Here is a 26712-nt window from a genome sequence, read left to right as displayed (position 1 = left end):
CGGGCGCATGCGCACAACCCGCGGGCCCCGCCCCCGAGGAGCGCTCGCGCGGCTCCCCTTGTGGGCCGTGGGCGGCCTCAGCGGCGCGCTGGTCTCCGAACCCCAGGCTCCACCCTCAGTCCTGCTACAGGCGACACGCTCCGACTGTAGTAGGTTCGGACCTCGGCCTCCGCGTCTGGCTCTGGTCTGGGGAGAAGGCGCCTGGGCGGGGGGGTATTTGCTGGAGGCGGGAAGAATAAATATCGCACTGTAGGCATTAGAACGGTGGACACGGCATCACCGAGTCTCCTCCTCCACCTGAGCCTTCTGTAAAAACGGGGAGACAGGAGGAGACTAATCCTTCCCAAAAGCTGGCTTACGAACTCGAGGTCCGTGATGGTGATCCAGTCACAGGGACGAGATCAAATCCCATTAGAAAATAAATGTGTAAAGCAACTATTGAATTTAAAATTTAAACTATTACATTTATTTTCGCTTTTAAAACACTTGATTTGTGTTGAGTGAAAATGCTGGTTAGGGGCCTGTTACGGAGAGCAGATGAGGGTATTGGAAACTCAGGCCTCCGTTTATCACAGAACTGAGTCCCCTGACTCCCGGGCATGGCTGGTGTCTAAGTCAGCGTTTCCCAACCTGCGGTCATCCCTTTGCTACTGGATCAGTTTCCTAGGGCTGCCATAGCAAGTCACCACAAACTTGATGGCCTAGGAAAACAGAAATATATTATCTGCCTGTTGGTGGAGGCCAGCAGTCGGAAATGAAGCTGTGGGCAGGCTTGGTCCTTCCGGAGGCTCTGAGGACGGATCCCTTCCATGGCACTCTCCTAGCTTCCGGTGACTGCCTGTCTGCCCTTGGCATTCCTTGTCGCTGAATAACTCCAGCCTCTCTGTCTTCACGTGGCCCTCTTTCCTCTGTGTGTCTTCTCTCCTGTTTCTTATCAGGACACTAGTCATTAGATTTAGAGGGCCCCCCTAAGTCCAGGATAATCTCATCTTGAGATCCTTAATTAGATCTGCAAAGACCCTATTTCCAAATTAGGTTACATTCCCAGGTGCAGTTCTTCCCAACTCCATGTTCAGTGACAATAGCCATGTTGGGAGTATTTACACTAAGGAAATTGGCAGGTGCTACAAATCAGAGGCAACTCCATTGGTCAAAACATGGCTGATTCGAAACTACAGGTTGGCTATGGATACAAGAGTCCAGCAAAAATCAGTGAGAACATTCTGTGAGAATTACTTAGCTATATGGAATTTACAACAAAGGATATTTGCTTATTTCATTGTTTTTAAACTATGTGCTACATATTTTATAAAGAAAAATCTATAACAAACTTATGTACCTGTATACTTACACATTCCCCCCCCCCCAGGAAGCTAGTTGTTAATCATTTACCAACAAATCACTGGTTGTGGTCCAGTCCACACATAAAAATATATATGTAGCATATAAATAAATATATATGCGAATAGATACATAGATATAGCTATAAATATAGCTTATGACAGTTCATGACAGAATTTGCCTCTACTCTGTAAGGCGCTCTGATATTTTCTATTCAATTATAAATTCAATTAAGAATGCTGGTTATGACCCACAGAATTGATTTTACAACTCACTAATGCATGGGGCTCTACAGTTTGAAAAACACTACATTAGATTTTAAAGCATTGGAGGATGATGCTCTGCACTTTGCCACCAGAGGGTGATAGAGGACCACAAATATCAGGGTTCTGCCCTGCTTGAGACTTCATTGGTATCACCTAATTGGTTTTCATACCATTTATCTACTCAACAAATACTTGCCAGAAGTATATGGTTCTGGCCTAAGGAACTTAAAATCTAGTGAGGGTGATAATAATTAATTTATTCAGCCAAACAGCATTTATTAACCATTTACCAAGCATGGGACTAGACGTTAGGACCTCCCATGTTTAATAATTTCAGATTTAAGACAATTTAAAAATACAATTTCCCACATTTTTTTAAAAAAAGAAATATTTTTAAAAATATATATTTTATTGATTTTTTACAGAGAGGAAGGGAGAGGGAGAGAAGAGAGAGTTAGAAACATTGATCAGCTGCCTCCTGCACACCCCCCCACTGGGGATGTGCCCGCAACCAAGGTACATGCCCTTGACCGGAATCGAACCTGGGACCTTTCAGTCCGCAGACCGACGCTCTATCCACTGAGCCAAACCGGTTTCGGCCAAAAGAAATATTTTTAATTTATTTTAGAGAGAGAGGAAGGGAGAGAGAGAGAAACATCGATCTGCTGCCTCCCGCACGCATCCCAAGGGCAGATCGAACACTCAATCTGGGCATACACCCTGACCAGGAATTGAACCAGCAACCCTTTAGTGCAGATGCAGGGAACAACGCTCAACCAACTGAGCCATACTGGCCAGGGTACAATTCCCCGGAATGTACACGTTGAGGATGGACCATCTGGTCAAACCAAAAAGCAAGGAAGCCATTAGCAATAAAAGACTGGTAAGGTCATTTCAGGAGGGCACAGGAACCAACAAAAAGACTCCCGAAGGCCAAAGATGGGACAATTTGAGCATAAATGAGAATAATAACTTCAATGGATGGAAACACATCTGTTTAAATCCATGGGTTCATAATGGCACTTGAAAAACATAATGACCACTTTTGGAGGAATCAACTCATTATTTTGAAAACTAGTAAATAAAGTAAGGAATCAAGCATTTTTTCTGCTGCTCCTGTGGGAACTGAACCACTGAATAATGAAAAGGTAGATGAGTTTCTTGTTAAAGAAATACCTTAACTAATAAACAAAGATGTTCATAAAGAGAAAAGTTTAATAATTACTGAGCAGCACTTTCAATTAAAGCTTTAAAAATCCATCACATAAGGTTTAACATTTTTTATGTCAGAATATCATAACTTTGACCTTTGTTCAGAATTTTATATTTTAGGTCTCTTAGAGTCAGGTTGTTGTTTTTTGTTTGTTTTTTAAAATATATTTTATTGTTTTTTTACAGAGAGGAAGGGAGAAGGATAGAGAGTTAGAAACATCGATGAGAGAGAAATATCAATCAGCTGCCTCCTGCACACTCCCCACTGGGTATGTGCCCGCAACCAAGGTACATGCCCTTGACCGGAATCAAACCTGGGACCCTTGCGTCTGCAGGCCGACACTCTATCCACTGAGCCAAACCGGTTAGGGCTAGAGTCAGGTTTTACAGAAGCACATGGCTTCATGTTTATAGAAATGGAGAACTAGAATGAAAAATATGTCTGCTACAAAAAAGTAATATTTTCTTATTGAATGCTAAATGTAATTTCATAAGCAAACCCTATATTTATGTCACTTTTGTTACAAGAGTTTCAAGATTATAGAATTTATCTTGAAGTCTGAGTTTCTCTTGGACAAATTAATAACCTGCCTTTTTAATTTTTTTGAAAATCACTTGTACTTGTCTTTTTATTTTGATGGCAGTGTTTTTGAAAAATATAAAATCACTAAATTTGTGGAATGGTTGCATGGAAATCATCTGAGATTATGATTGTGCTTTGGCCCGGCATGGATATATGTAAACTAGAGATTAAGTAAAAGGAAATGAAAGTTTTTACTGCTTTCTATAAAGAATTTTTATTTTTTATAACCATATTACATTCTAATATCACTGATTCATAAAATTAAAGTCTGCTGGAGTAGAATACAAAAAAAAAAGTGTTTCCATTAGAAAAGAGGCCTCTGTTCTGACAATGATCTTGGAATGTTTTAAAGTAAATTGGCCTGGCCCAGCCAGTGTGGCTCAATGGTTGAGCATCTCCCTATGAACCAGGTGTTCACAGTTCCATTCCCAGTCAGGGCACATGCCCGGGTCGTGGGCTTGATCCCCAGTAGGGGGTGTGCAGGAGGCAGCCGATCAAAGATTGATTCTATTCTCATCATTGAGGTTTCTATCTCTCCCTCTCCCTTCCTCTCTGAAATCAATAAAAATATATATTTTTTAAAAGTAAATTGGCCTGTATCACTTGATTAAGTGGCAAAAACTAAGAGGTCTTTATGGATTAGGAATGCCATCAAAGTTTCTTTTTTAAACATACTTTATGATTTATTTATTCATGTGTTTATTTTCTGTCTTTCCTACTTGAATGTCAGCCCCAGAAGGTAGGGGACGTTGCCTGTTTTATTCAATAATGCATCTCAAGCTTCTAGAACTGTGTCTGGCAGCTACTAAATATGCAAAAAAAATTTTTTTGTAAAATACATTAAAATCATTATTAAGCCCTAGCCGGTTTGGCTCAGTGGATAGAGCATTGGCCTGTGACCAAAGGTTCCCAGGTTCGATTCCTGTCAAGGGCACGTACCTGGGTTGCAGACTCCTCCCTGGTCAGGGCTTGAGCATGCACGAGGCAACCAGTTGATGTGTTTCTCTCACATCAGTATTTCTCTCTGTCTTTTCCTCTGTCTTCACTTTCTCTAAAAATCAATGGAAAAATATCCTCAGGTGAGGATTTAAAAAAAAAGAATCATTAATATATGATGTAAAGGAAATTATTTTAAAATTTAAATTGCTTCTTTATGAACAGAAGAGAAACAATGAAAAATAATCATTATGAAATTGATTATAAATCACTGGGAAGGAGTTTTCTGGTCCATCAAGTTTGAAGGAAGCTGAGGTAGAATGATAATAGGTTATGTAGAGAATGCTTGGGGCCATGAGGAGAGGACCCTATAACAGGGACAGGGAGGCTCAGGGAAGAGTTGATTTCTGAAGGATTGGCTGGAGCTGGCCAGAGGAACAGTGGGAAGAGATCATTCCAGAAAGAGCAACCAGCAGGTGTCCTTTTGTTGGCTAGTGTGTGTGAAATAATTCACTCTGGGTTGGCAGGGCAGATAGGCAGCCAGGAATTCTCCCAGGGGGCGGGTGGCCCTCTTTGTCTACAGCTCTGGGCCAGCCAGCAGAAGTCTTCATCCCCTATACCAATTCCTTCCTTCTGAGCTCTCCCCTGCAATGCCTCCCCCATTCTTCACCTCTGGCCACCTCTTTTTCTGGCTGGATGGGATGACTAGCCACCCCTGAGGTGAGGCAGTTGAGCAAAACCTTTGTCTCCAGAAGCCAGCCTGCCTGACTGCTTAACTAGAAGGGATTGTATCTACTGGCTGTGCCTCCCAGTACACAACCTCCTGCTGCCCATTATCTGGGCCGTTTCAGCACAAGTTCAGAAGGACTGGTGTGTGTGTGGGGGGCGGTGTGGGGGAGGCGTGAAGAGGAGGCAGGAATGAGGGAGAGCAGTAGAAAGGGCTGCCAGGGACCCTACACCATCCCCAGCAGCCTTGAGGATCCTCTTGCAGACCCCAAACTGACCTATCTCAGGCAGTCACAAGGTTGAGGCCTGGAAGGAGGAAGCAGTTGTTGCCTGAAAGAGTTGTTGGTAAAATTATGCTGGGAGTGGGAGGGGGAAAGCAGGGAACTGAGTATCCCAGTTCAGCATACCTATAGGATGGAGGGAGGACATTGGGATCAGAGGCTTTGGGGTGTAGGCAATGTCCTAGTTCTTTATCTGTGGGTCATCACATAGATATTTGCTTTAAAAATATTAAACTACATATTTATATTTTATAAGTCTTACTTATAATTCGTAATTTATTTTATTTTTTAAATATATATATGTTTTATTGATTTAAGAGAGGAAGGGAGAGGGAGATAGAAACATCAATGATGTGAGAGAATCATTGATCAGCTGCCTCCTGCACACCCCCTACTGGGGATGGAGCCTGCAACCCAGGCATGTGCCCTTGACCGGAATGGGACCTGGGATCCCTCAGTCCGACACTCTATCCACTGAGCCAGACCAGTGAGGGCTATAATTCATAACTTATGAAATGACATATATATACCGTATATAACACCGAACTGACAATAAAATGCCTAGATTGTAAAAAGAATCACTGTTTTATTGAGCCTTAACTAAGAGTCCAGTGGCACTGTGCTAAGTGCTTTACTGTGCAGTTGATCTTGAACAACGCAGAGATTAGGAGCACCAATCCCCCTGCAGTTGAAAATTTGTGTATTTTGGCTCCCCTAAAACTGAAGTACTGTTGACTGGAAGCCTTACTGATAACATAGTCGATTAACACATATTTTGTATGTTATTTAGTATATTACATACTGTATTCATACAATAAAGTAAGGTAGAGAAAAAATATTTTCAAGAAAATCGTAAGAGAAAATACATTTACAGAACTCTATGTATTTATTGGAAAAAAAAATCTGAGTATAAGTGGACCCATGCAGTTCAAACCCATGTTGTTTAAGGGCCAACTGTATTTGATTCTCTTCCTTCTCACAACAACCCCACAGGTAGTACTATTATTACTCCAGTCTACAAATGGAAACAGAGGCGCACAGAGGCTGAGAAAATGACCTAGTCAGAGTCACACAGCGAGCAATCCAGCTCAGTGAGGATTCAAACTAGGCTGGTATGCCCCACGGGCAAAGTGCTTAACCACTAACCCACACTGCCTCCTAGATTTGGGGAGTGCCACTCTGACCAAAAATAATGGCTCACCTGCTCAGGGCACTCTGCAAATTCACCAAGTAGCCGTTGATAGGGTTTAGCGGCCATGTTTTCATGGGTTCAAGACTAGATTCAGAATTTACCTGTGTGGCCTAGGATAAGTCCTTATCTCTCTGTTTCCTCACCTAAAAATGAGATCGGTATGGCGCTAACTCTGTTGCCCAGATAAATAAATGAAACCTTATTTTATTAGGTGTCAGGTATACAGTAAAGTGCACAATCAGTGGTCACCTCTAAAAGATGTTCATCTTTGACTGCTCATTATAGCCTGTGCGATGGGCAAGGCAAAGTGGCACCGTCCCCATTTAACAGATGGGAAGTCTGCCTCAGTTCTCATGCCACTGAACTGCAAGGAGGCTCAGAGGGTCCCACAGCCCCCTTCCTACCCCCGCCCTATTGAATTCTTAGGGCCCTGCACTGGCATGTGACCGCAGGGCCAGCGCTCCACACCCCGCGCAGGAATTCGGTGGTCAGGCTGGGGGCGCTGACGCGGAGGCTTTTCCGCTCCAGCTGCACAGGCCGGCAATACAGCAAATTCCACAGCCACACCTGGCGGTGCAGCTGTCCGACTGGACCAAGACAAGGATTCTCCAGTCCTCCGGCTGCTGGCCCCCAGGGCACGGCTGCTGGCTCCGGTGCTTCACGCCCCAGACTGCTGGGCCAGGGCTCGGGAGCAAGGGGTGCCCGTTCAAGGTTAAGCCCGCATGGCCATCCACACCTTCCAGCTCCCACCCCCACTTTTTTGGAGGAGGGAGGGGGCTAGTCCTCCCAGGAGGTTGAGGGGCTCCCTGACGCAGCCCTGCAAACACCCAGCTTGGAATCCTTACAGAGAGGAGGACAGAAACAGACCCTCCCCTCCACCCCTCAGGTTTCAGGGTTCTGGGGTCCATGGGATATCAGCTCCTAGGTTGAACTGGGGTGAGGTGCTCTCTTTTCCAGAAGAACTAAGCCCTGGTCTGCCCACCTCCCTCCCAGCCCCCAGTCCCTATGCCCCAATAGGGCAAAGCACTGAAGGAGAATCTCAGGTCTTCATCAGCCCTGCAGTTGGTGAGGCATTCAAGGCCTCCAACCTGCAAGCAATTGCCTGTACTTACCTCTGACCCGATCTCTCAGTCCACCTCTTACACTCTCTGTACCCTCTAAGTCTTCCCTAACCTGCCTTTTTTCAGTTTTGACTTCAAATGAACCAAATTCCTTCTAGGTTCAGAGCCTTTGTCGTGCTGTTCCCTTCTCCTTGTACTGCCTTCTCTCTGGTTCACCCTTGTACGGCTATCTTTCAGCTTCTCTTTTCACCCAGGTAACTACTCAGTTTTAGGGGGGTTGCTTAATCATCATGTATTACTAATATGACTAATGGAGTATCTTGAAAATTTTTGAGCCATAGCTCTTCTACATGAAGTTTATAATCAACTTGCCAACTTCTTCCAGAAACCTTGTTGGAATTTTATTGGGATCATACTGTGTCTGTAGATTAAGCTGGTGAGAAATGACAGCACACACAAGTTTACTTATATTGACATGATTCAGAAACAAATTAGACAAAACTCCTTCAGCCTCCGAGAGCTGTTTTGCTCATGATCTTCCTTTTTAATTTTATTTCATTGCATGAGAGATCTTATTAAGCCTATTTTACAGACGAGGAAACTGAGGCTCAGAGAAATTAGATGACTTGTCCCAAGGTCCCAGGGTGAGGAAGTGGTGGGGCCAAGACCCACGTCTGTCTGACTCACAAATCTGCCCATGGAGTCAGTTCAGTCTATGGGTTTGGTTTGCCTGTGTCTCCATTTGTGTGTTTACATGTAGGGTGTGTTCCCATGTACCCAGAGTGGGAAAGCATTTATATTTGAAGAGGGATGTGCTGTGGGATTGAGTGGGAGTGCAGGTGTGTCTGTTTTACTGGACAGTGACTTCTATTTGTGTCAATATCAGGGTCTTTGGATATGTGTGTACAGTGTAAAGGGTTTTAGTGGGTGTATTGGGGAAGGGTAATTATGTATATGGGGTAGGAAGTATGTGTTGGGGAGACAGGAATGGGGTATTTCTGTTGGTGTGTGTATTTTCTCTTTTATATAGGATTTTAATTTTATATATGCTGAAAGAGCTCTTTTAAAGATTTTTAAAACTATATATAACTCTTAACTTTTTATTGAGGTATAAATTAATTTTAAGTGCCCAAATCTAAAGTGTACAAGTAGATGAATTTTTATATATCTACACCACCCAGATCAAAATATGAAGCAGATACAGTGGCCTCAGGAGGCGCTCCATCATTCCCCTCTCAATCAGTACCCCCAAAAATTAGCCCTTGTTCTGACTTCTATCATCCTAAGTTAGTTTGCCTATAATTTAGCATCTTCTCAATGGAATCACACAGTTTCTGTTTGGGCAGGTTAATAGCTAACATTGGACAAACTTTGCTTTGTATGCTTACTTTCAATGACTTACTGAATTTCTCATAATGGCCAAATAAGGTAGCACCTATTTATTGTTCCCAATTTACAGATGAGGAAACTGAGGCTGAGAGAGGACTTAGGACTTGCCCTAGTTCACTGAGAGCCAGGATCCTCTCTGACTCCACAGCTCTGGTTCTTGTCCATTAGACCATCCAACCATCTACTAGGTACCCTGCCAAAGAAGTGGCTGTTAATTGGGTAGAGAGAGAACAGCAGGCAGACCTGGGCACCCAGAGGTGCTTCTGGGTATATTTTATCTTCTGAGGAGCTGGTTTCTCTGAACCTGTTGTGGGACCTCTCCAGTCTTGTTTGCTGGGTCAGGAACCAGTACCGGCAGCCCAAACACTGCTGTGCTGTGGAGACACACCAAGCCACGGGGGTCGAGTTCTGGCTCCCAGACTTATTTGCTGTGTGACTGTGGGCAAGTTGCCTCCCTCTTTGAACCTCCATGTCCTCAACCTTTAAAAAGAAGTTACGTGGTTCAGGCGGTAAACAGATGGAAGGTGTCACCATATAAATTACTACAGCTGTTATTTTTTTAAATCCTTTTTATGCTAAAATAAAACACAAATACAGAAAGTCACATAAAATAAATGTAGAACCTAATAAGGTGAACCACTTGCAACCACCAGTCAGATCACGAAATAGAAGCCTTTCAAATGTCCCATCCCATCATAGCCAGACTTTTACTAGGTGTACCGGTTAATAATGCAGATTTTTTTCAATAGATGGAGTTACACATATGTTGATATATATGCGATTTGATATGTATACTATTTTGTTGTATTGACAGCAAGCTTCAAAACTTCATATGTCAAATTTGCTGAAGGTGTTAGCATCATAGATATTTTTACGCTTAAAAATGTCGAATTTTGTGCCCCCAAAAAGAGCATTTACAGGAAGTTTTAATTCATTACTTTATTTTGAAGAATAGTGCTGCTGAAAGTTATTGTATAATTCGGGAAGCTTATAGTGAACATGCTCCATTTCAAGATAATTGTGAATGATGGTTTAAATGCTTTAAAAGTGATGATTTCAAAAAAGAAACACAAAAAAATAAATAAATGAATAAAAATAAAAGTGATTATTTCGATGTGAAAGACAAAGAATGTCCAGATCAACCGAAAAAGTTTGAAGACCAACAATTGCAAGCATTATTGGATGAAGATGTGTGTCAAACTCAAAAACAACTTGCAGAAAGATTAAATGTTGCTCAGCAAACAATTTCCTATCATTTACAAGCAATGGGAAATATTTTAAAGGAAGGAAAATGGGTGCCACATCAACTGAATGAAAGACAAATGGAAAACCGAAAAGTCATCAGTAAAATGTTGCTTCAACAGCACCAAAGAAAGTCTTTTTTGCATCGAATTGTAACTGGTGATGAAAAGTGGATTTATTTTGAGAATCCCAAACGCACAAAATCATGGGCTGATCCAGGTCAACCATCAACATCGACTGCAAGGCCAAATCGCTTCAGAAAGAAGACACTGTTCTGCATTTGGTGGGATCAGGAAGGTGTTATTATGAGCTTCTAAAACCATTTACCAGTTAATAATGCGGATACTGGTTAGTAATGTGGATTGATCATTTACCGGTTAATAATGCAGATTTTGTAATCAAAGAAAACATGATAATTTCAAGAGAAACATCAGAAGTGCTTTGTTCAAAGTAATGTCCATCACTAACTACACATTTCCCTCATCTTTCAGGTAATTTGTGGATACCGTCCCATAGAACTTTTCTTGTTTTGAGGCAGAACATTCGGAGATCCAATTTTCCACTTCTTCGTACGTTTTGAAGTGCTGTTCAGAAAGTGCGTGTGCCATTGATCGGAACAAGTGGTAATCTGAAGGAGCAAGATCTGGTGAATACGGCAGGTGGGTTAATACTTCTCAGGCAAGATCTTTTAACGTGTCTTTAACTGGTTTTGAAGTGTGTGATGGTGCGTCATCATGAAGCAAAATTACTTTGCCATGTCTTCTGGCCCATTCTGGTGGTTTTATGATCAAAGCGTGGTTCAAATTGATTATTTGTTGTCTGTAGCGATCAGTATTAACGATTTCACCTGGTTTTGTTCTTTTTTGGGCATGAAATTCGACTTTTTTAAGCGTAAAAATATCTATGATGTTAACACCTTCAGAAAATTTGACATATAAAGTTTTGAAGCTTGTTGTCAATACAACAAAATAGCATATGTATCAAACCGCATATATATCAACATATGTGTAACTTCATCTATTGAAAAAAATCCCCATTATTAACTGGTACACCTAGTATAGTATTTCTTTGTGTTTCTTTATAGTTTTATTGCCCAAGTACCCATCTCTAAAATAGTAGAATTTATTCTTACACCATTGAAAAATTTTGTGTTTTTTAAGTGTCCACTGACTCCCCTTTCATCCCGTTAGTTTTCTTAAAGTTTATCTTTTGGAAGAACCTGCAGTGGTGGTTTGTTGTTGTTGTGTTTTTTTTTAAATGTTTTTATTGATTTTAGAGAGAGAGGAAGGGAGAGGAATAGAGAGATAGAAACATCAATGATGAGAGAGAATCATTGATCGGCTGCCTCCTGCATGCCCCTACTGGGGATTGAGCCTGCAACCCAGGCATGGGCCTGGACTGGAAATTGAACTGGTGACCTTTTGGTTCATGGGTCAATGCTCAACCACTGAGCAACACCAGTCGGGCTGACCTGGAGAGTTTTGAAGGGTCTGGATTATCACTGTGTTTTGTTTTGTTTTGTTTTGTTTGTTTTGTTTTGTTTTTCTACATGTGCTCTCCTCCCTCAAGTTCCCTCCCTCCTCCACTTCGATTTGGAATAAAGTAAATCTGAGTTGCAGTACTGAGTCTGCCAATTGCGGTGTGACCTTGGTCAAATCACGTAACCTCTCTGAACCGCCTTCCTCAACTGGCAAATGAGGGAGTGACTGAGAAGATTCCTAAGGCCCTTCCAGCTTTCTCAGTCTCCTCTCTCAAGCATGAGGCTCCTGTCCCACAGTCTTCTCAGAAGCAGCTGTTGCAGGGTAAGGATCAGAGAGACCTAGCGTTGGCACCCAGTTTCCACTGGGACTAGCTGTGTGAACTTGGGTGAGTTCCTTAATCTCTATGAGTTTCTACTTTCTCCTCTGTAGAAAGAAGATCCTGATACTTAACCCATGAAATGAGCTTAAATGAGATCATGCCCCTAAAGCATTTAATGCCTGGCATCTAATATGTGCTAAATAAATATTGACTGTTATTGTTATTATTATTAGTTATTATTATAGGTAACATTTATTGGCTGCTTTCTCTGTGCCAAGCATTGTGTCAAGGGTCTTCAGATGTACTAACTAGTTTAATCCTCTTAACAGTGTCATGAGGCAGCCCTGTTTTATAGATGAGTAAACTGAGGCACAGAAAGGTTAAGTAACTTGCCCACAGTTACATAACTAGTAAGCCATAGAAGTGGGTCATAGACCTAGGCTTTCTGTTAGCTACTGAGTTATACTGCCTTGAATATTACTGCTGTCTAGAATAATTTCCCCTCTGTTCACCCAAACCCAGAGAGAATTCTAGGATGGGTGAGGATGGAGCAATAGCTGAATCCAGGGTGATAAAATTCCAAGGGTGAGAAAGTATTCCTACCCTAAAGGTAGTGACCAGCCAGGACATTCATCTGGGGTGCCCCTGATTATTTCCTGCCTCCACCTTCTAACATTTTTATCCCCTGGAAACCTGCCTTAGTCAACGAGGACACAGAGAAGGTTCCACCTGGGGGAGCAGCCAGGGGTGTCCCTGTATGTTTGCCTCCAGTGTGATTTCTGGGTTTCTGTGGATGTGTGAACATGCAGGACAAGAGATGGCGACTTTGTATGCATGACGGAACTGCAGGGTCGTACCTTCTTCCTTGTCTGTCTCTGTGGAAGAAGGTACAACACACCTCAGCCACCTACTGGATGTGTGACCCCAGATAAATGACTCACCTCTCTGTGCCTCAGTTTCCTCATGCATATACAAATGGATATAATGACAATAGTACTGACTGGATAGGGATGCTCTGAAGATTAAATAAGCTTATCCACAAAAGTGATTAAAACAGTGCTGGGCACTGAGATAGGGGCAAATACACACAGCTTATATGTGTCAGATATGATTAAATGTGAAAAGGGTGGGTGCTCAGTGGAAGGGGTGCACAATAGAAGGGATCTCAGGGGCTGGTGGAATGGACTGTCTGATGTGTGGGAGGAGGATGTGCTTGTGTGATGTGTGCACAGTGAATGCGTGTGCATTCTATAAATGTGTGAGGATATTCACTGTCAGAACCCCAGTTACCACACAAACAAGCTCTAGGCCCTATGGCAAGTCACTGAGGCTCTGTGTGCCTCAGTATCCTCATCTGTACAATGGGTGGGGTTACTACCTCAAACTTAGCTGTGAGAGATGGATATGAAGCTCTGAACCAATGCAGGTGCCGGTTACAGGGGAGAAGTTCATGTTAAGCATTCGGAGAGAGGGGGCACAATTGTTGACACTCCTGGGGTCTAAGTGCCCAGGCTGTGTCCTCCTCCCTTGGGCTGCAGAGCTCCCCCTGGTGTACCACGGATCCCAGCTGCTATAGGCAGAAGAGCCCAAGGCCAGTTTCTCCAGTGGGGCATCTGAGGCCCAGAGGAGGATAGGGACTTGCCCTGGGATACCCAGCATACTGAATATCCCCAGAGATGGGGCTAGATTGGAGCCAGTCTCTCTTCTCCTTCTGGGGTGGTCTTGCTCATTTCTTTTCTGATTCTTGTTTTTCTTTCTCTCTGCAGAGGTCAGTGTTGGCAGCTCCCATCGCTCACTGCTCTGCCTGCCCCACCTTCCCCAGCATTCAGCCTGGGCTGGGGGAAGCTGCTCCAGAAGGAAGGTGTGTGGCAGCAGGCACTGTCTGGGCCATGGAGGCTGGAGCTGGGTGGCTGCCTAGAGTGAGAATCCTGTGTGTCTGGGGAGGATCCCGCTTGGGTAATCCAGTCCCAGCTTCCAGCCCTGCATCACCACCTGGTTCTGCCTGGGGATTCTCAGAGGTCACTGGAGGAGGAGGCTGAAGACTCACAAATACTTCAAATTTTTTTTATATAACATCTTTCTTGTAAGTCTATCCCCCTCTCATAACAAAAGTATTGTGTATTATTCATGGAGAATACAATTAATCAGAGAGGAGGAAATTAAACTTTCTTAACTCAGAAGGACAACAGCAAAGGGGCTTTGAACACACACACACACACACACACACACACACACACACACACCCGTGTGCCAGGACCTGTCCGAGTGCTCCACAGATGTTAACTTGTCTAGTCCTTGCAGCAGTGCTCTAGGTTGGTCCCATTATGACAGCTGAGACACAAAATGGTTGAGTAACCTGCCCAAGGACACCAAGTTAGGGATTTGAATGTTTAACTAATGAGGCTATGGGGTGCTATGAGCAGCATCGCAGCGAATATGCCCCTAAGCTTTATTCCTATGCATCTATACAAAAGATGGCGTCCTTTTTACATACACACAGGGCCCTGCTGTCAGACTTGGACTTGAATCCTTGCATTGTTGCAAATAGGCTGGCTTGACTTTTGTTCCTTCACCTCTATGGGACTTGGTTTCTCTATCTGTAAAATGGAGAGCTATCGTGTATGCTTCTGAGAGTTGGCTGAGCTTGTATATGAAGTACTCAGTCCAGGCCTGGTGCATAGTAGGAGCTCATGAGACAGGCCATGTTAACAGCCTGCTCTGAGGCCAGTGGGCTATGTAGGGAAAACAGTCAGAAAATACGCTGGATGCAAGGTGGCCTTAATATGTTGGGGTCTGGAAGGCAGAGAGAAGCCTCTGGGTCTCCCAAGGGGGATGATATTTCCTCCTGGAATCCCTGCCATTGCCACATCCCTACCCTGACCAGCAGCCTAGCCCCAGCCCGGCACACTCCAGATGGAAGTGGGAACAGCAGAGGCTGGAGAGGAAAGCCAGCAAATGGGCAGTGGGCGGAGCCTCCTATTCAAGTCTGGCCTGGCTGGAAGGGGAGGGGGCTGTGGGACAGGGCGCGTCAGATGCCATCAGCTCCCAGGGGACTTTAAAGTCGCTGTGCTGCCAGGCGGGCCAGGGTGTCTGCAGAAGTCCCCTGCCTCCTCTTCGGACGCCTCTTGCCACTCACCTGAGCTGCCTGTCCTGGGTATGAGCTCCTGCTGCATGGTCTCTTGCATGCCTCTCTCTAGCTCTCTTCTCAAGCCTATTTCTCTCTTCCTCTTCTCTGTTCTTTTTTTCCTTTCTCTCTCTCTACCTTTCTTTCTGTCTCCCCGACTCCCCACTCCACCCCCAGTTTCTTTCTTTTTCCTCCTATCATCATCTCTCATTCTGTGTTGTATCTTTCCACCTTCCTATATCTTTCATTCAGTTTCTCTGTATCTTTTTTGGTCTTGTTCATTTCTTTTCTGTTTCTTGTTTTTCTTTCTCTCTGCCTCTTTCATTCTCCACATCTGCTTCTTTCTGTGTCTTGCCCTCACTGCTGAAAGTGCAGCAGCTCAGAGACAAGAGAGCCCTCACTAAGCTTTGGGGAAGGTTGGCCCTGCCCCTCTGAAGGCTTTGAAGGAGCCCACTTTAAGCAGGATGGGTGAAGAGGGCGGCTAGGATGGGGAGGACAGATCTTTCTTCTGGGCTGGTGGGATGGAGCCCTGGCTTTGAAGTGGTGGCACCATCTCACCCCAAGTTCTGATCCAGGTTAGCTACTGTCTGGGCATTTCTTCCTATTGGCAATCCACTCAGTCTGCTGGGGTGAGAAGGACAGGGTGTTGGGCCAGAGCTGAGTCAGCAGGTCTTCACCAAGTTCCCAGGGTTAGCATCCTCTGGGATGGCAATGCTGGCGAACACTCAGGGTTTGGTGCCCTTATACCCACCCCCTCCAGGCAGCCAGCTCTGACTGCACAAGGCAGACGTGTGACCCCTTCAGCCAGCTATGCCCCCGCTGCCCAGCACTGTGGGCCTGGCAGTCCTGTTCTTCTGGGCAGGCCAGACAGTGAACACCTTGATGCCCAATGCCACCCTAGTGCTGGCTTGGACCAAGGGCACAGCAGTGCACTCCCTGAGTGGCCTGGGGGTGCCCCACTACCGGCGGAAGCGCCACATCTCTGCCCGGGACATGAGTGCCTTACTGGACTATCACAACCACATCAGGGCCAGCGTGCACCCACCAGCTGCCAACATGGAGTATATGGTGAGTCCCTGTGCTCTCCCCAGTCCCCCTTCCAGCAAACACCACCCGTCTCAACCTGCCCTGGAAGGGATGGACCATTCACCAACCTGGCCCCACAAGCCAATATCTGGGTGTCTGGACCATGTGGAAAGGGCAGGATTTAGTCTGCCCATTTGATGGGTGAGGGTACAAAGGTGATTACACAGGGCCTCTGGGGAGTCAGGAGCAGAGGACTGTTATTTATGGAGCACCTACTGTGCGCCAGGCGCTTCACACAACCTTGAGGATACTCTTCCTTAAAGGTAGGAACTGTCATCTTCATTTTCCAAATAAAGAAATTGAGATGCAGAGAATTAATTTGCCCAAGGTCACCCAGCTGGGATTTCAACCCAAATGTGCTTGCTGCAAAAGGCCATTGTCCTAGCCCAGTGGTCGGCAAGCTGCGGCTCGCGAGCCACATGCGGCTCTTTGGCCCCTTGAGTGTGGCTCTTCCACAAAATACCACGGCCTGGAGCGAGTCTATTTTGAAGAAGTGGCGTTAGAAGAAGTTTAAGTTTAAAAAATTTGGCTCTCAAAAGAAATTGCAATCGTTGTACTGTTGATATTTGGCTCTGTTGACTAATGAGTTTGTCGCCCACTGTCCTAGCCAACACAATACCCTGCCCAAGAATTTTGGCTCCCCACTGGGGACCTGCAGAGGGTGGTGGCTGGAGCTATCCATGCTATTGTCTCTCTGCCCCAGGGGTGCGATGGACATCCCCAGACCATCCTCAACAAGCCTCTGAAGGTAGAGTTTGGAGCTGTGGGGACTGGTACCTGGGGGTCTCCAGCTGAGGAAAACCAGCAGCTGACCGTGAGAGAAAGCTGGGATGTCTGCTCTCAAAGAGACAGGGCTGGTGGCTCTTACCCCAGCTTCCCAGAGTGAAGGAGGAAACTTTTCTCTTTATCACAGCCCCTCCTCTGGGACCATTGTCCCAAACCAGTCTGGAGACATAAGCTTCCAGCCCACCCACAGATTTCTTTAGGGGAAGAGATTGCCAATCCCACCCCCCGACTTGCTGCACAACAGCCTGCAAATTCTTTCGCAGCAGTCCATGCACTTACTAGTACTTACTAGTGCCTGTTTGGAGCCAGGCACCACGCTAAGCCTCATGGACACTACCCAGAACAGGACGGACAAACGCCCTTTCCTCCTGGAACTTACATTTTAGTGAGGATGTTAGAAAACAAACATCAACAAAATATATATAGAATATAATGACAGGTAGTGATAAGGTGTGGGGAGGGGTGGGGACAGAAGCAGAAAGGGCAGGCAGCTAGAGGGGGAGAACATTTATTTGTTCATTGACTGACTCATTCATTTATTAACATACCAACTGGCACATAAAAGGCCCTCCATTTTCAAACAAATGACACATTTATTGAGCACCAGTTGTGTGTGCAAGGCACTCACTTCAGCAGGGTTTTACGTAATATGGCATGCAGTATAGAGCAGAGAGAAAGAGATGTCTCACCAGGGACTCGGGGAGGGTTGGTGAGTGTGGGTCTGAGTGACCCTCTGCCCTTCCTTCACTCAGTCATTCAACAAAGTCACCGAGCAGGTTGATAGCAGAGCGATTTTCCTTCCTCCACCTCATGTCTTCCATCTTCTCTGCCTGCCCTCGGTTTACCTCTTTGTAGAATGAAGGAAGCATTTCTCTGCTTTCCCAGAAGACTATGAGCTGGTGCCCATTTCTTCTCCACTAGCTGGCTTCTGCCCACAGGACAGATATCCTTCAAGGAGCCTTTTCTCTCCCACAGCCCCAAGCAAGTCCCAGCCCGTTTCACATTCTCACACCCTCCAGGATTGTAATGATTGTTTCACATCTCATTTCCTTGCTAGACTGTGAGTCCGCCAGGCCTAGAAATACTGTGCAATATCTGCTGAAGGAACAAATGACTTCTCAGAGAACCCCAGGAAGTCAGAGCTGGAAGGGAACTAGTATTTTTTTTAAGTGATGACTTTTCAGGTTATAAAACTTGGAACATTCATACATTGCAAAATGATCAAGCTGTTATGATGGATGAGAGGGTGTTCTCTACGTACGGATGTGGAATCAAGTTATTAAGTGAAAAGAATAAGGTGCTGAATAGAATGTGTAGCATGCAGCCATCTGTCAAGAAAGACATATATATGTAGCTGGTATAATTATATATGTAATCATATATGCTTGTACAGATCTAGAATATTTCTGGAAGGAGACACAGGGAACTCACAGCAACAGTTGCCTCTAGGGGGCACAGTGGCTGGAGGGGTAAGTGTAGAATAGAGGGGAGAGACTTTCCACTTTTCCTCATTTGCACATCTTCCATATTAAACTTGTGCATGTTTTTATTATTCCAAAAAATCTTTTGAATTAAGTATTTTTAAAGTTAAAATAAATACATTTTAAAAACATAATAAATGAAATAAAAAAAATTAGTTCTCTTTCTATTACCCTGGGCTCAGCCTCTGCTAACTGCTGAGAACACCTGGACCAATACCCTGGAGCCCCACTCACAACAGAAAGCCCCAATCTTGAAGCCCAGTGAGGAGAAAGGGCACCAGACTAACCTGGGTGTGCATGTCAGTTCCTGTGTGGATTTGCTGTTGACTTTGAAGTCATGGGCCTTCTCTGAGCTCAGTTTTCTAATCTGTCAAGTGGATTATTGCAGGGTTCTGAGGGCCAGGGGAGTCATGGTACCAGGAAAATGTGAAGTCTGGACACTGTTGTGATGATGGTGGTAGTTCCCTGGGGAACTGGATGGCCTTTCTTTCCCCAGATCTGGGACGAGCGGCTGGCCAGGTCTGCTGAGGCCTGGGCCACCCAGTGCATCTGGGCCCACGGGCCCTCACAGCTGATGAGATACGTGGGCCAGAACCTCGCCATCCATTCTGGCCAGTAAGTGACCCTCTGCCCTTCCTTCACTCAGTCATTCAACAAGGTGACCGAGCAGGTTGATGGCAGAGTGACTCCCCCACCCCTGCCCCCCGCCCCCGTGTCTTCCATCTTCTCTGCCTCCCCAGGTACCGCTCGGTGGTGGATCTCGTGAAGTCTTGGTCTGAGGAGAAGCGGCATTACTTGTTTCCAGCCCCAAAGGATTGCAACCCACACTGCCCCTGGCGCTGCACTGGCCCTGTGTGCTCCCACTACACTCAGGTACCCCTTTGTCGGGACTAAGGGCTGATGGGAAAACAAATCCTGGTCCCTTAGAAGAAAAAGCATGTGGTGGAACAGAAACTAAAATAAAACAGAGCCCCCTGTGGACTTCCTCTTACATAATAAGCATGTTCCTGCAAAGTTGAATTGAGATGAACTGGATCTGGTTTTGAGTGTCTTAGGTGTGCTGACCAGATTGTTTGACCTCAAAATGAAGATGTGTGGTCTGACAAGATCAAGAGTGCTTTTGAATTCAATAGGTCCAAATATTTTCTAGTATTTTCTGTTTTCTAAGGCATCCACTATCTTAGAAAGAAAGAAAGAAAGACCTAAATAAGGTTATAAAAATCATGGTATATTTTGAGTATTAATATTGAATATGTTAACACTTATCACACATAAAAATACAATGCAATATGATATTGCAGGAAATAAAACAGGAACTTCTAACTGCATGTCAAATATCTTCTTTCGGTCCTCTTGGTCTCTCTCTATGACTCACGTGGAGTTAATGTCAAAATTCTAAATTCGAGACCCTCTTGGAAATGTAAGGCCAAAGCCAAATGCCCTTCCTGACATACCATGAAATATTATTACCTCCATCTTAGAAACTGAGGCACAGAGTGGTTAAATGACTTGGTCAAACTCACTCAGCTAGTGATAGTGAGATTCTGATCCAAGGCTATTTAACTCCAAAGTTTGTATTTTAAACTCCAGCACAACAATTTTCAAACAGTGGTCATTAGGAAAAAAGAAAAGAAAAAGAAAAAACCTAATAGAACAGTACAGAAAATATTAACATATTTCACATACAAGATTAAATATTGATTCATACATTTTTTCCAATTATGTGGGGGGAGGGCACATGATAACAATATAAAATTTACTTCTTACTGTTAGCTGTAGTAAAAAAAAAAAAAAAAAAACGGTTGAGAAACATTATAGTACAATATGCTTCCAGCCCCCTCACCTTGGAATAGGCAGACCTCACAATGCACCCACCCTGAAGCAAGTCCAGGAGCCTCCCAGCCCCAAGGAACCTGGGCCCCACTGTATCCTTCTCAGCATCCCTTGTCTGTGTCCTTCCGCAGATGGTGTGGGCATCCTCCAACCGGCTGGGCTGTGCCATCCACACCTGTGGCAGCATTAGCGTCTGGGGCAGCACTTGGCACCAGGCAGTGTACTTGGTCTGCAATTACGCTATTAAGTAAGTGCAGTGTTGGGACAGAGGGGGCTCTGGGGCAAGAAGGTGGATCCTGGGGTGGCGTAGGCAGAATTCAAAGAAAAGGAACACACACCTGCCTTCCTTCATTCCAAGTAACCTCAATGCCATACATTTGGGTAGGTTTAGAGTCAGTTAATAATCCTTTTGCTTTACCCAAGTTTCAGAATTTATTGGAAGATAAAGGACTGAGGCAGGTGGACAGGCAGTGACACTGATGAATTCAATAGTGGAGAACGTGGTTTAGATCTGCCAGCTAAGTGGGCTTGCAAATATCTCACTGTTGAATTAGACCTGCACACCCATTGACAGACAACACTGGGCAACCACAGGCCTCTTCCTACAAGGGCAGTGCCAGCCCCTCTAAGCTTACACATGAAATAAAGCTAACAAAACACCTGCACCCTGCAGGCAGGCAGGCAGGCAGAAAGGAAGGAGAATTCGAATGAGCATGTTCAGCTAATCAGACTTTCCAATCAGCGTGGTGCGAGAGAAGACACAAGTGGTCTTCATACCATGGAATATGGAGAAAGGGAAATGGAAGTTTCTTTCCAATGTATCATATACAAACTTGCAAACATTACAGATTCTTATAGAGACAGAAACAAGAACAAATTCTAAGTAAACATGATATTTGGAATTACAAAATTATGATAACCAACTTTTACTCTCACGTAGCCCTTGATCATTTACAAAATACTTTCACCTTATCTCATTGAAGAGATGAAAGAGAAAGAAGGAAGGAAAAAGGGAAGGACACTGGGAAAATATTTTCCCTTACAGGTTAAGAAATTGAGGATAAGAGAGGTTACCAGAAGTTGGAAAGCCAATAAGTAACAGAGCTATTTGAAGCACAAGCCTGTTGATTTCAAATCCCATGTTGGCTCTATTCTACTATCCTGATGTTCTGGAAGTCATTGGTAGCCTGAACATAAATTCTCTAGCTATTTATTTTCTATTGACAGCGTGTCATATAGTAACCCAGCTTTATTAGACAAGGAAAAACACAACCAAATTCCAATACATACAGCTTATGGAACTCTTCAATTTGCTTGCTGACATGTCAAATTTTTGCAGCATTGAGTATTAATAATGTAGTTGTTAAGATTTTTAGACTCTGGAATTAAAACTGAAAGGGTTCCAATTGTAGTTTAACTTAACTTCTCTATGACTGTTTCTTCATCTGTAAAATGGATGCATATTCTACTTATAGGTAAGCTGACCCAGAAATCGCCCCCAGGCTCCTAAGAAATTCAGAATACGTGTTGGTTCTTATTGTCATTACCAGACCTGTGTTTGATTCCCAGCTCTACCATGTACACAGTGAGGACTTTGGCTAAGGCATTTGATCTCTACAGTCTCTTTTTTTAAACAGAGTAAATAGTATCTGACTCTCAGAGAATCATAGTACATTGTTGCCCATAGTACACAGTAAATGAATGATGCTCATGATTATGACTAGGTTATAAACTCTTTAAGGGTAGGAAATAGATGTTACTCATTTCAATATCCTTCCACTACAGTGATGTCGACCGTGTGTGTGTGTGTGTGTGTGTGTGTGTGTGTGTGTGTGTGTGTTTTAAGCAGTAGGACTTTTTTCCAAGTGGTTAAATTAAAACAAAGAACTATTCTGATTCCATCACCCTTGGTGTCTCCATCACCCACTCTCCCTGCCCGTAAATTTCCAAGAGACCTTTTGAAAATTGTATACTACAGCATCTGACACAAATCCTGATGCCCAATAGATGCTCTGGAAGTGTGAGTGAGTGAATGAATGAATGAATGAATGAATGAAAGTTCCATATGAAACCAGAAGTGTATACTTTTCTAAGCACTTTGGCTGACTTTACTCATAGTCATTCACTAATCACTTTTGGAGAAAAAAAGATTTTATTTCTGCCCAGAGTGTTCATATGAAGTGTAAGAAAATAAGGCACTGGGATTTGCAAAAATAATTAACACTATAGACCAATAGTGACCTTATTAGCCAGCCACAAGCAAGAAAGAGCTGGGGAAATTATTTTAGGCCTTGAGAGGAGAAAGAGAGAGAAAAAGAGAAATCCGTGGGATGGAGAAGGGAGTTGTGGGAAGATAAGGTGTGTAAGCTGGACCACGTGCTGCTAGAGCAGTCTAGAATGCCTGACCAAAACAGGTGATGTGATTCTGTATGCCAGGAGTTGGCCAACTACGGGCTATGACCAAAATCTGGCCTGCTGCCTATTTTTTTTAAACATGTTTTTATTGATTTTAGAGAGAGAGGAAGAGAGAGGGAGGGAGAGAAAAATATCTATGTGAGAGAGAAATACCAATCAGCTGCCTCCTGCATGCCCCCTACTGTGTATCAAGCCCAACTGGGGCATGTGCCCTAACTAGGAATCAAACTGGCTGACCTTTATGGTACATGGGAGGATGCTCAACCAACTGAGCAACACTGGCCAGGGCATACTGCCTGTTTTTGTAAATAAAGTTTTATTGAAACACAGAGAAGACATTCATTTAAATATTATCTATGGCTGCTTTCATGTGGTAGACACATCTGGTCCACAAAGCCTAAAATATTTACTCTCTGGCCTTTTCAAAAAAAAATTGCCAATCACTGCATAGGCAATGGGAAACCACTGAAAGTTCTTAAACAGGCAAAGGTTGTATACAATGTTCCTTTAAAAAAAATAATTCACATAGGCTACAACTCACCCATTTGAAGTGTAAAATTCAGTGGATTTTGGTATATTACATTATTAATTTTTAAAATATATTTTTAAATTTAAATTTTAATTATTTTTTGTTGATGTTAGAGAGGAAGGGAGAGGGAGAGAGAAACATCAGTGTGAGAGAGAAACATCTATCAGTTGTTTTCTATACGCACTCTGGGATATCAAACTGGAAACCTGGGCATGTGCTCTGACTTGGAATCAAACTGGTGACCTTTTGGTGCATGGCTGACACTCAACCAACTGAGCCACACTGGACAGGGGATTACATTATTAATTTTTAAAATGCTGGTAAAAAATATATATAACATAAAACTTGCTATTTTAACCATTTTTAAGTGTACAGTTCCGTGGCATTAATTACATTCCCAATGTTGTACAATCTCTATTTCCAAAACTTTATTAACCTCAAAGAGAAAGTCCGTAACCATTAAGCAATGGCTCCTTATTCCCCTTCCTCCTAAAGGCCATGGTCAGTTGAAAGGATTAACTCAGGAGCAGGTAGGATAGATTTGGGATAAGGCCATGGAAGAAATAAATGTCCAGCAGTGGCCATGAGGAGGCTACATGGACACATCCCCGTGACTGAATTACACTCATCATCCCATTATTTGAGCTCTCCTTTGCACAGAACTTTTTTAAAAAAAAAAATGTTTTTATTGATTTCAGCGAGAGAAGGGAAAGTGAGAGAGAGAGATAGAAACCTCAATGATGAGAAAGAATCATTGATTGGCTGCCTCCCCTGTCCCGCTAATGGGGATCGAGCCTGCAACCCAGGCATGTGCCCTACCAGGAATCGAACTGTGACCTCTTGGTTCATAGGTCGATGCTCAACCACTAAGCCACACCGGCTGGGCTGCACAGAACTCTTACAAGTTACAAAGTGTCTTCACATAATTTTTATAGTTACCATTTCATTTATTTATTTCATTCAAAGTACAAAATACAATCTCAAGAAATGAGATGGTTTATTTTAATAGTCACCAGTTAACAGGTGGCAGAATCCAGGCCCAGGCCCAGAACTTAGATCTGCCTGAGTTGGGATAAGGGGTGGTGGAAAGAATAAGAAAACCAACACTTACTGGGGAGTCACCTATTTGCCAGGATGGTGCTAGGTGCATGAACATGTGGCTGCATTATTTCATCTTCACGGCATCCCTGTGCCAGACAGCGGGAAGTCTTCTCTTGGTTGTACAGATGAAGAAAGTGAGGCTTGCAGATGTGACTTGCCCAAGGTCGCACAGCCAGCCAGTGGTGGTGCCGAGATTTGGAAACCTGTGTGAAGGTTGTTCACACAGCTCTCTTGTGTCTCTTGACCCCATCTCCCTGGGACCTTTTCTCTTCCAGGGGCAACTGGATCGGCGAGGCTCCATACAAGATGGGGAGGCCATGTTCTGCCTGCCCCCCCAGTTACCAAGGCAGCTGCAGTAGCAATATGTGCTCCTCTGGGCTCAAATCCAACCGGCTCCTGTGGTTCTAAATTTTCCCTGTGCTCTGGCGGGCCTTCAGTGGGCTTGACCCTCTAAGGGTCCCTCCCTAAAGATGGGTCAAGGAAAAAAAAAATTTAAAGACATGAATTGGACTCCCTCCACTCATCTGAAATTTTCTCCTGATTCCATTTTCTAAATGTCTAGCATGTGCCAGAAGAAAACGACTGCCTTGCCTTCCTTCTTTAGTCAGTTCCATCTTTCTTTTCTCTGGCCTCCAGGAAGGAGGCCTGCGTTTTTAATCGACTCACTTCTCAGAGAACCTGGGTTGGAAGGAACAGTGGCAGCAGTTTTGTGACTCTCAGGCCTCAAACTCACAAGTCTTTGGCCATGCAATAAAAGGTATCTATTAAATAACCTTAATCCTGAAACCCACCTTTATCCATCGGTTAATAGCCAACTAAAGACCTGTGATCCCCTCCTTGAGTTGGGAACATTTTAGATCTGAACGTTAAAAAAATAATTGAAATTAGCTTGTGAGCACCCCACTCCTATTTCATATTACTAGAGCCACCCCAGGGTCAGGCGATCCCTCCCCTCCCCCGCCCCCCGCTTCACACATGGGTACATTGAGGCTCAGTGAAGAGGTGTGACTTAGAGCTGCACAGCTTGTCTGCCAAAGCACTCAGGTTGGAGCTCAGACTCTGGCCCTCCAAAGTTAGCCAGAGGTAACTCTCTCTGGATCTATCCTACCCTTCTCCCTTTCAGTCTCTCTGCTTCAGTCTCTCCCTTTCATCTACTTGCCAGCTCTGTCCCTATCTGTCTTACTCTGTATTTCTCCTGTAGAATCTCTTTCTCATTCCCATTAACCACTTCCCCTTTCCCGACCTTTCCCCACCCAGATACCATTAACACACAAAAGTTCTTTTGTCTTCAAAGATAGTAAAATTTCTTCCTCAGACCTTGCCCTCCAGGTGGGGCCCACACCCAACTGGCTGGAGAGAGCTTCAAAGACCAGGATGGAAACCGGCTCCTTTCCCTAGGGTCCTTTCATTTTCCCAGGAGTGAATTTTCTTCTCTTTTGGCCATTCCCACCCAGGCCACAACCTGTGCATGTCACCCCTCCATCCCCAATAAAGTCCTTTGAGATTAGATGCCCTGGCTCTTTTTGGTCCCTCTTTCTCTCAGCTCCCAGAAAAGTCAAAGAGGAGAGAAAGGATTTGAGTGAGGAGAAAGTCAGCTCAGGAGAAAGACTAGGGGAGGGGGCTAACAGCCACTCAGCCCCTATTTTACTCCAAGCACATCAGCTAGATCAGTGCATGTGTGCAATGTTTATATAGCATTACTCCATTTTACAGATAGGAAAAATGAGGCTTAGACTGAGTGCCCCTTTCCAAATGCTGGAAATGAGTGAAATAAGAGAAACAAGGGCACTGTTGTGAGTTCATTATTCTTAGATTATAATGTTACTACTTTATTTGGGGTGGGGGTATTAAAATGTTCATTTATAATATAATTGTGACAATAAATGTTGTTTTTAATAAAATTATTAATGTCCTTATATTGGGAGGAGAAAAAGGCTTGCCAATCCTACGTCAGTTTCCCAAATGTTCTGGAAATGTAAGTGGCAACCTGAATCAAACAGTATATGTGAGGTCACATAGCTAGTAAAGAGCAGACATGGGATTCATCTGCTCTTGTAACTCCCTTGACCTCAGTATTCTGGCTTGTTAAGCTCTGTTCCAACTTGCAGACCTCTGCAGTATATTATACTTTTTGAAGATTTCCACACCCCAGTCTCATTTGATTACTCATTTGTTCATACATTCACCAACCAGGAAGGTTAAGAGCATAGGCTCTGGAGCCAGACTGCCTAGGTACAAGTTTAACTTAGTGGCTGGGGGTGCTTGGGTAATTTACTGTGAGCTCTCAGTCTCATCTGAAAATGAGGACACTAATAGACTCTGCCTCAT

The 26712-nt window shown here is 44.1% G+C and overlaps 1 protein-coding gene across 1 annotated transcript; it reads left to right on the top strand.

The window, feature by feature from the left end:
- The first annotated feature begins 15963 nt into the window (after nt 1-15963).
- On the top strand, nt 15964-25152 carry R3HDML (R3H domain containing like). The gene is made up of 5 exons (XM_008158640.3): nt 15964-16221; nt 19003-19121; nt 19247-19379; nt 20471-20586; nt 24660-25152. The coding sequence occupies exons 1-5, from the start codon at nt 15964-15966 to the stop codon at nt 24790-24792; spliced, it is 759 nt and encodes a 252-aa protein (XP_008156862.2). The 3' UTR covers nt 24793-25152.
- Nucleotides 25153-26712: the final 1560 nt, after the last annotated feature.

Source organism: Eptesicus fuscus, chromosome 12 (assembly GCF_027574615.1).
Source record: "Eptesicus fuscus isolate TK198812 chromosome 12, DD_ASM_mEF_20220401, whole genome shotgun sequence".
Lineage (NCBI taxonomy): Eukaryota > Metazoa > Chordata > Mammalia > Chiroptera > Vespertilionidae > Eptesicus > Eptesicus fuscus.
This window is presented reverse-complemented; position numbering and strand designations above follow the sequence as displayed.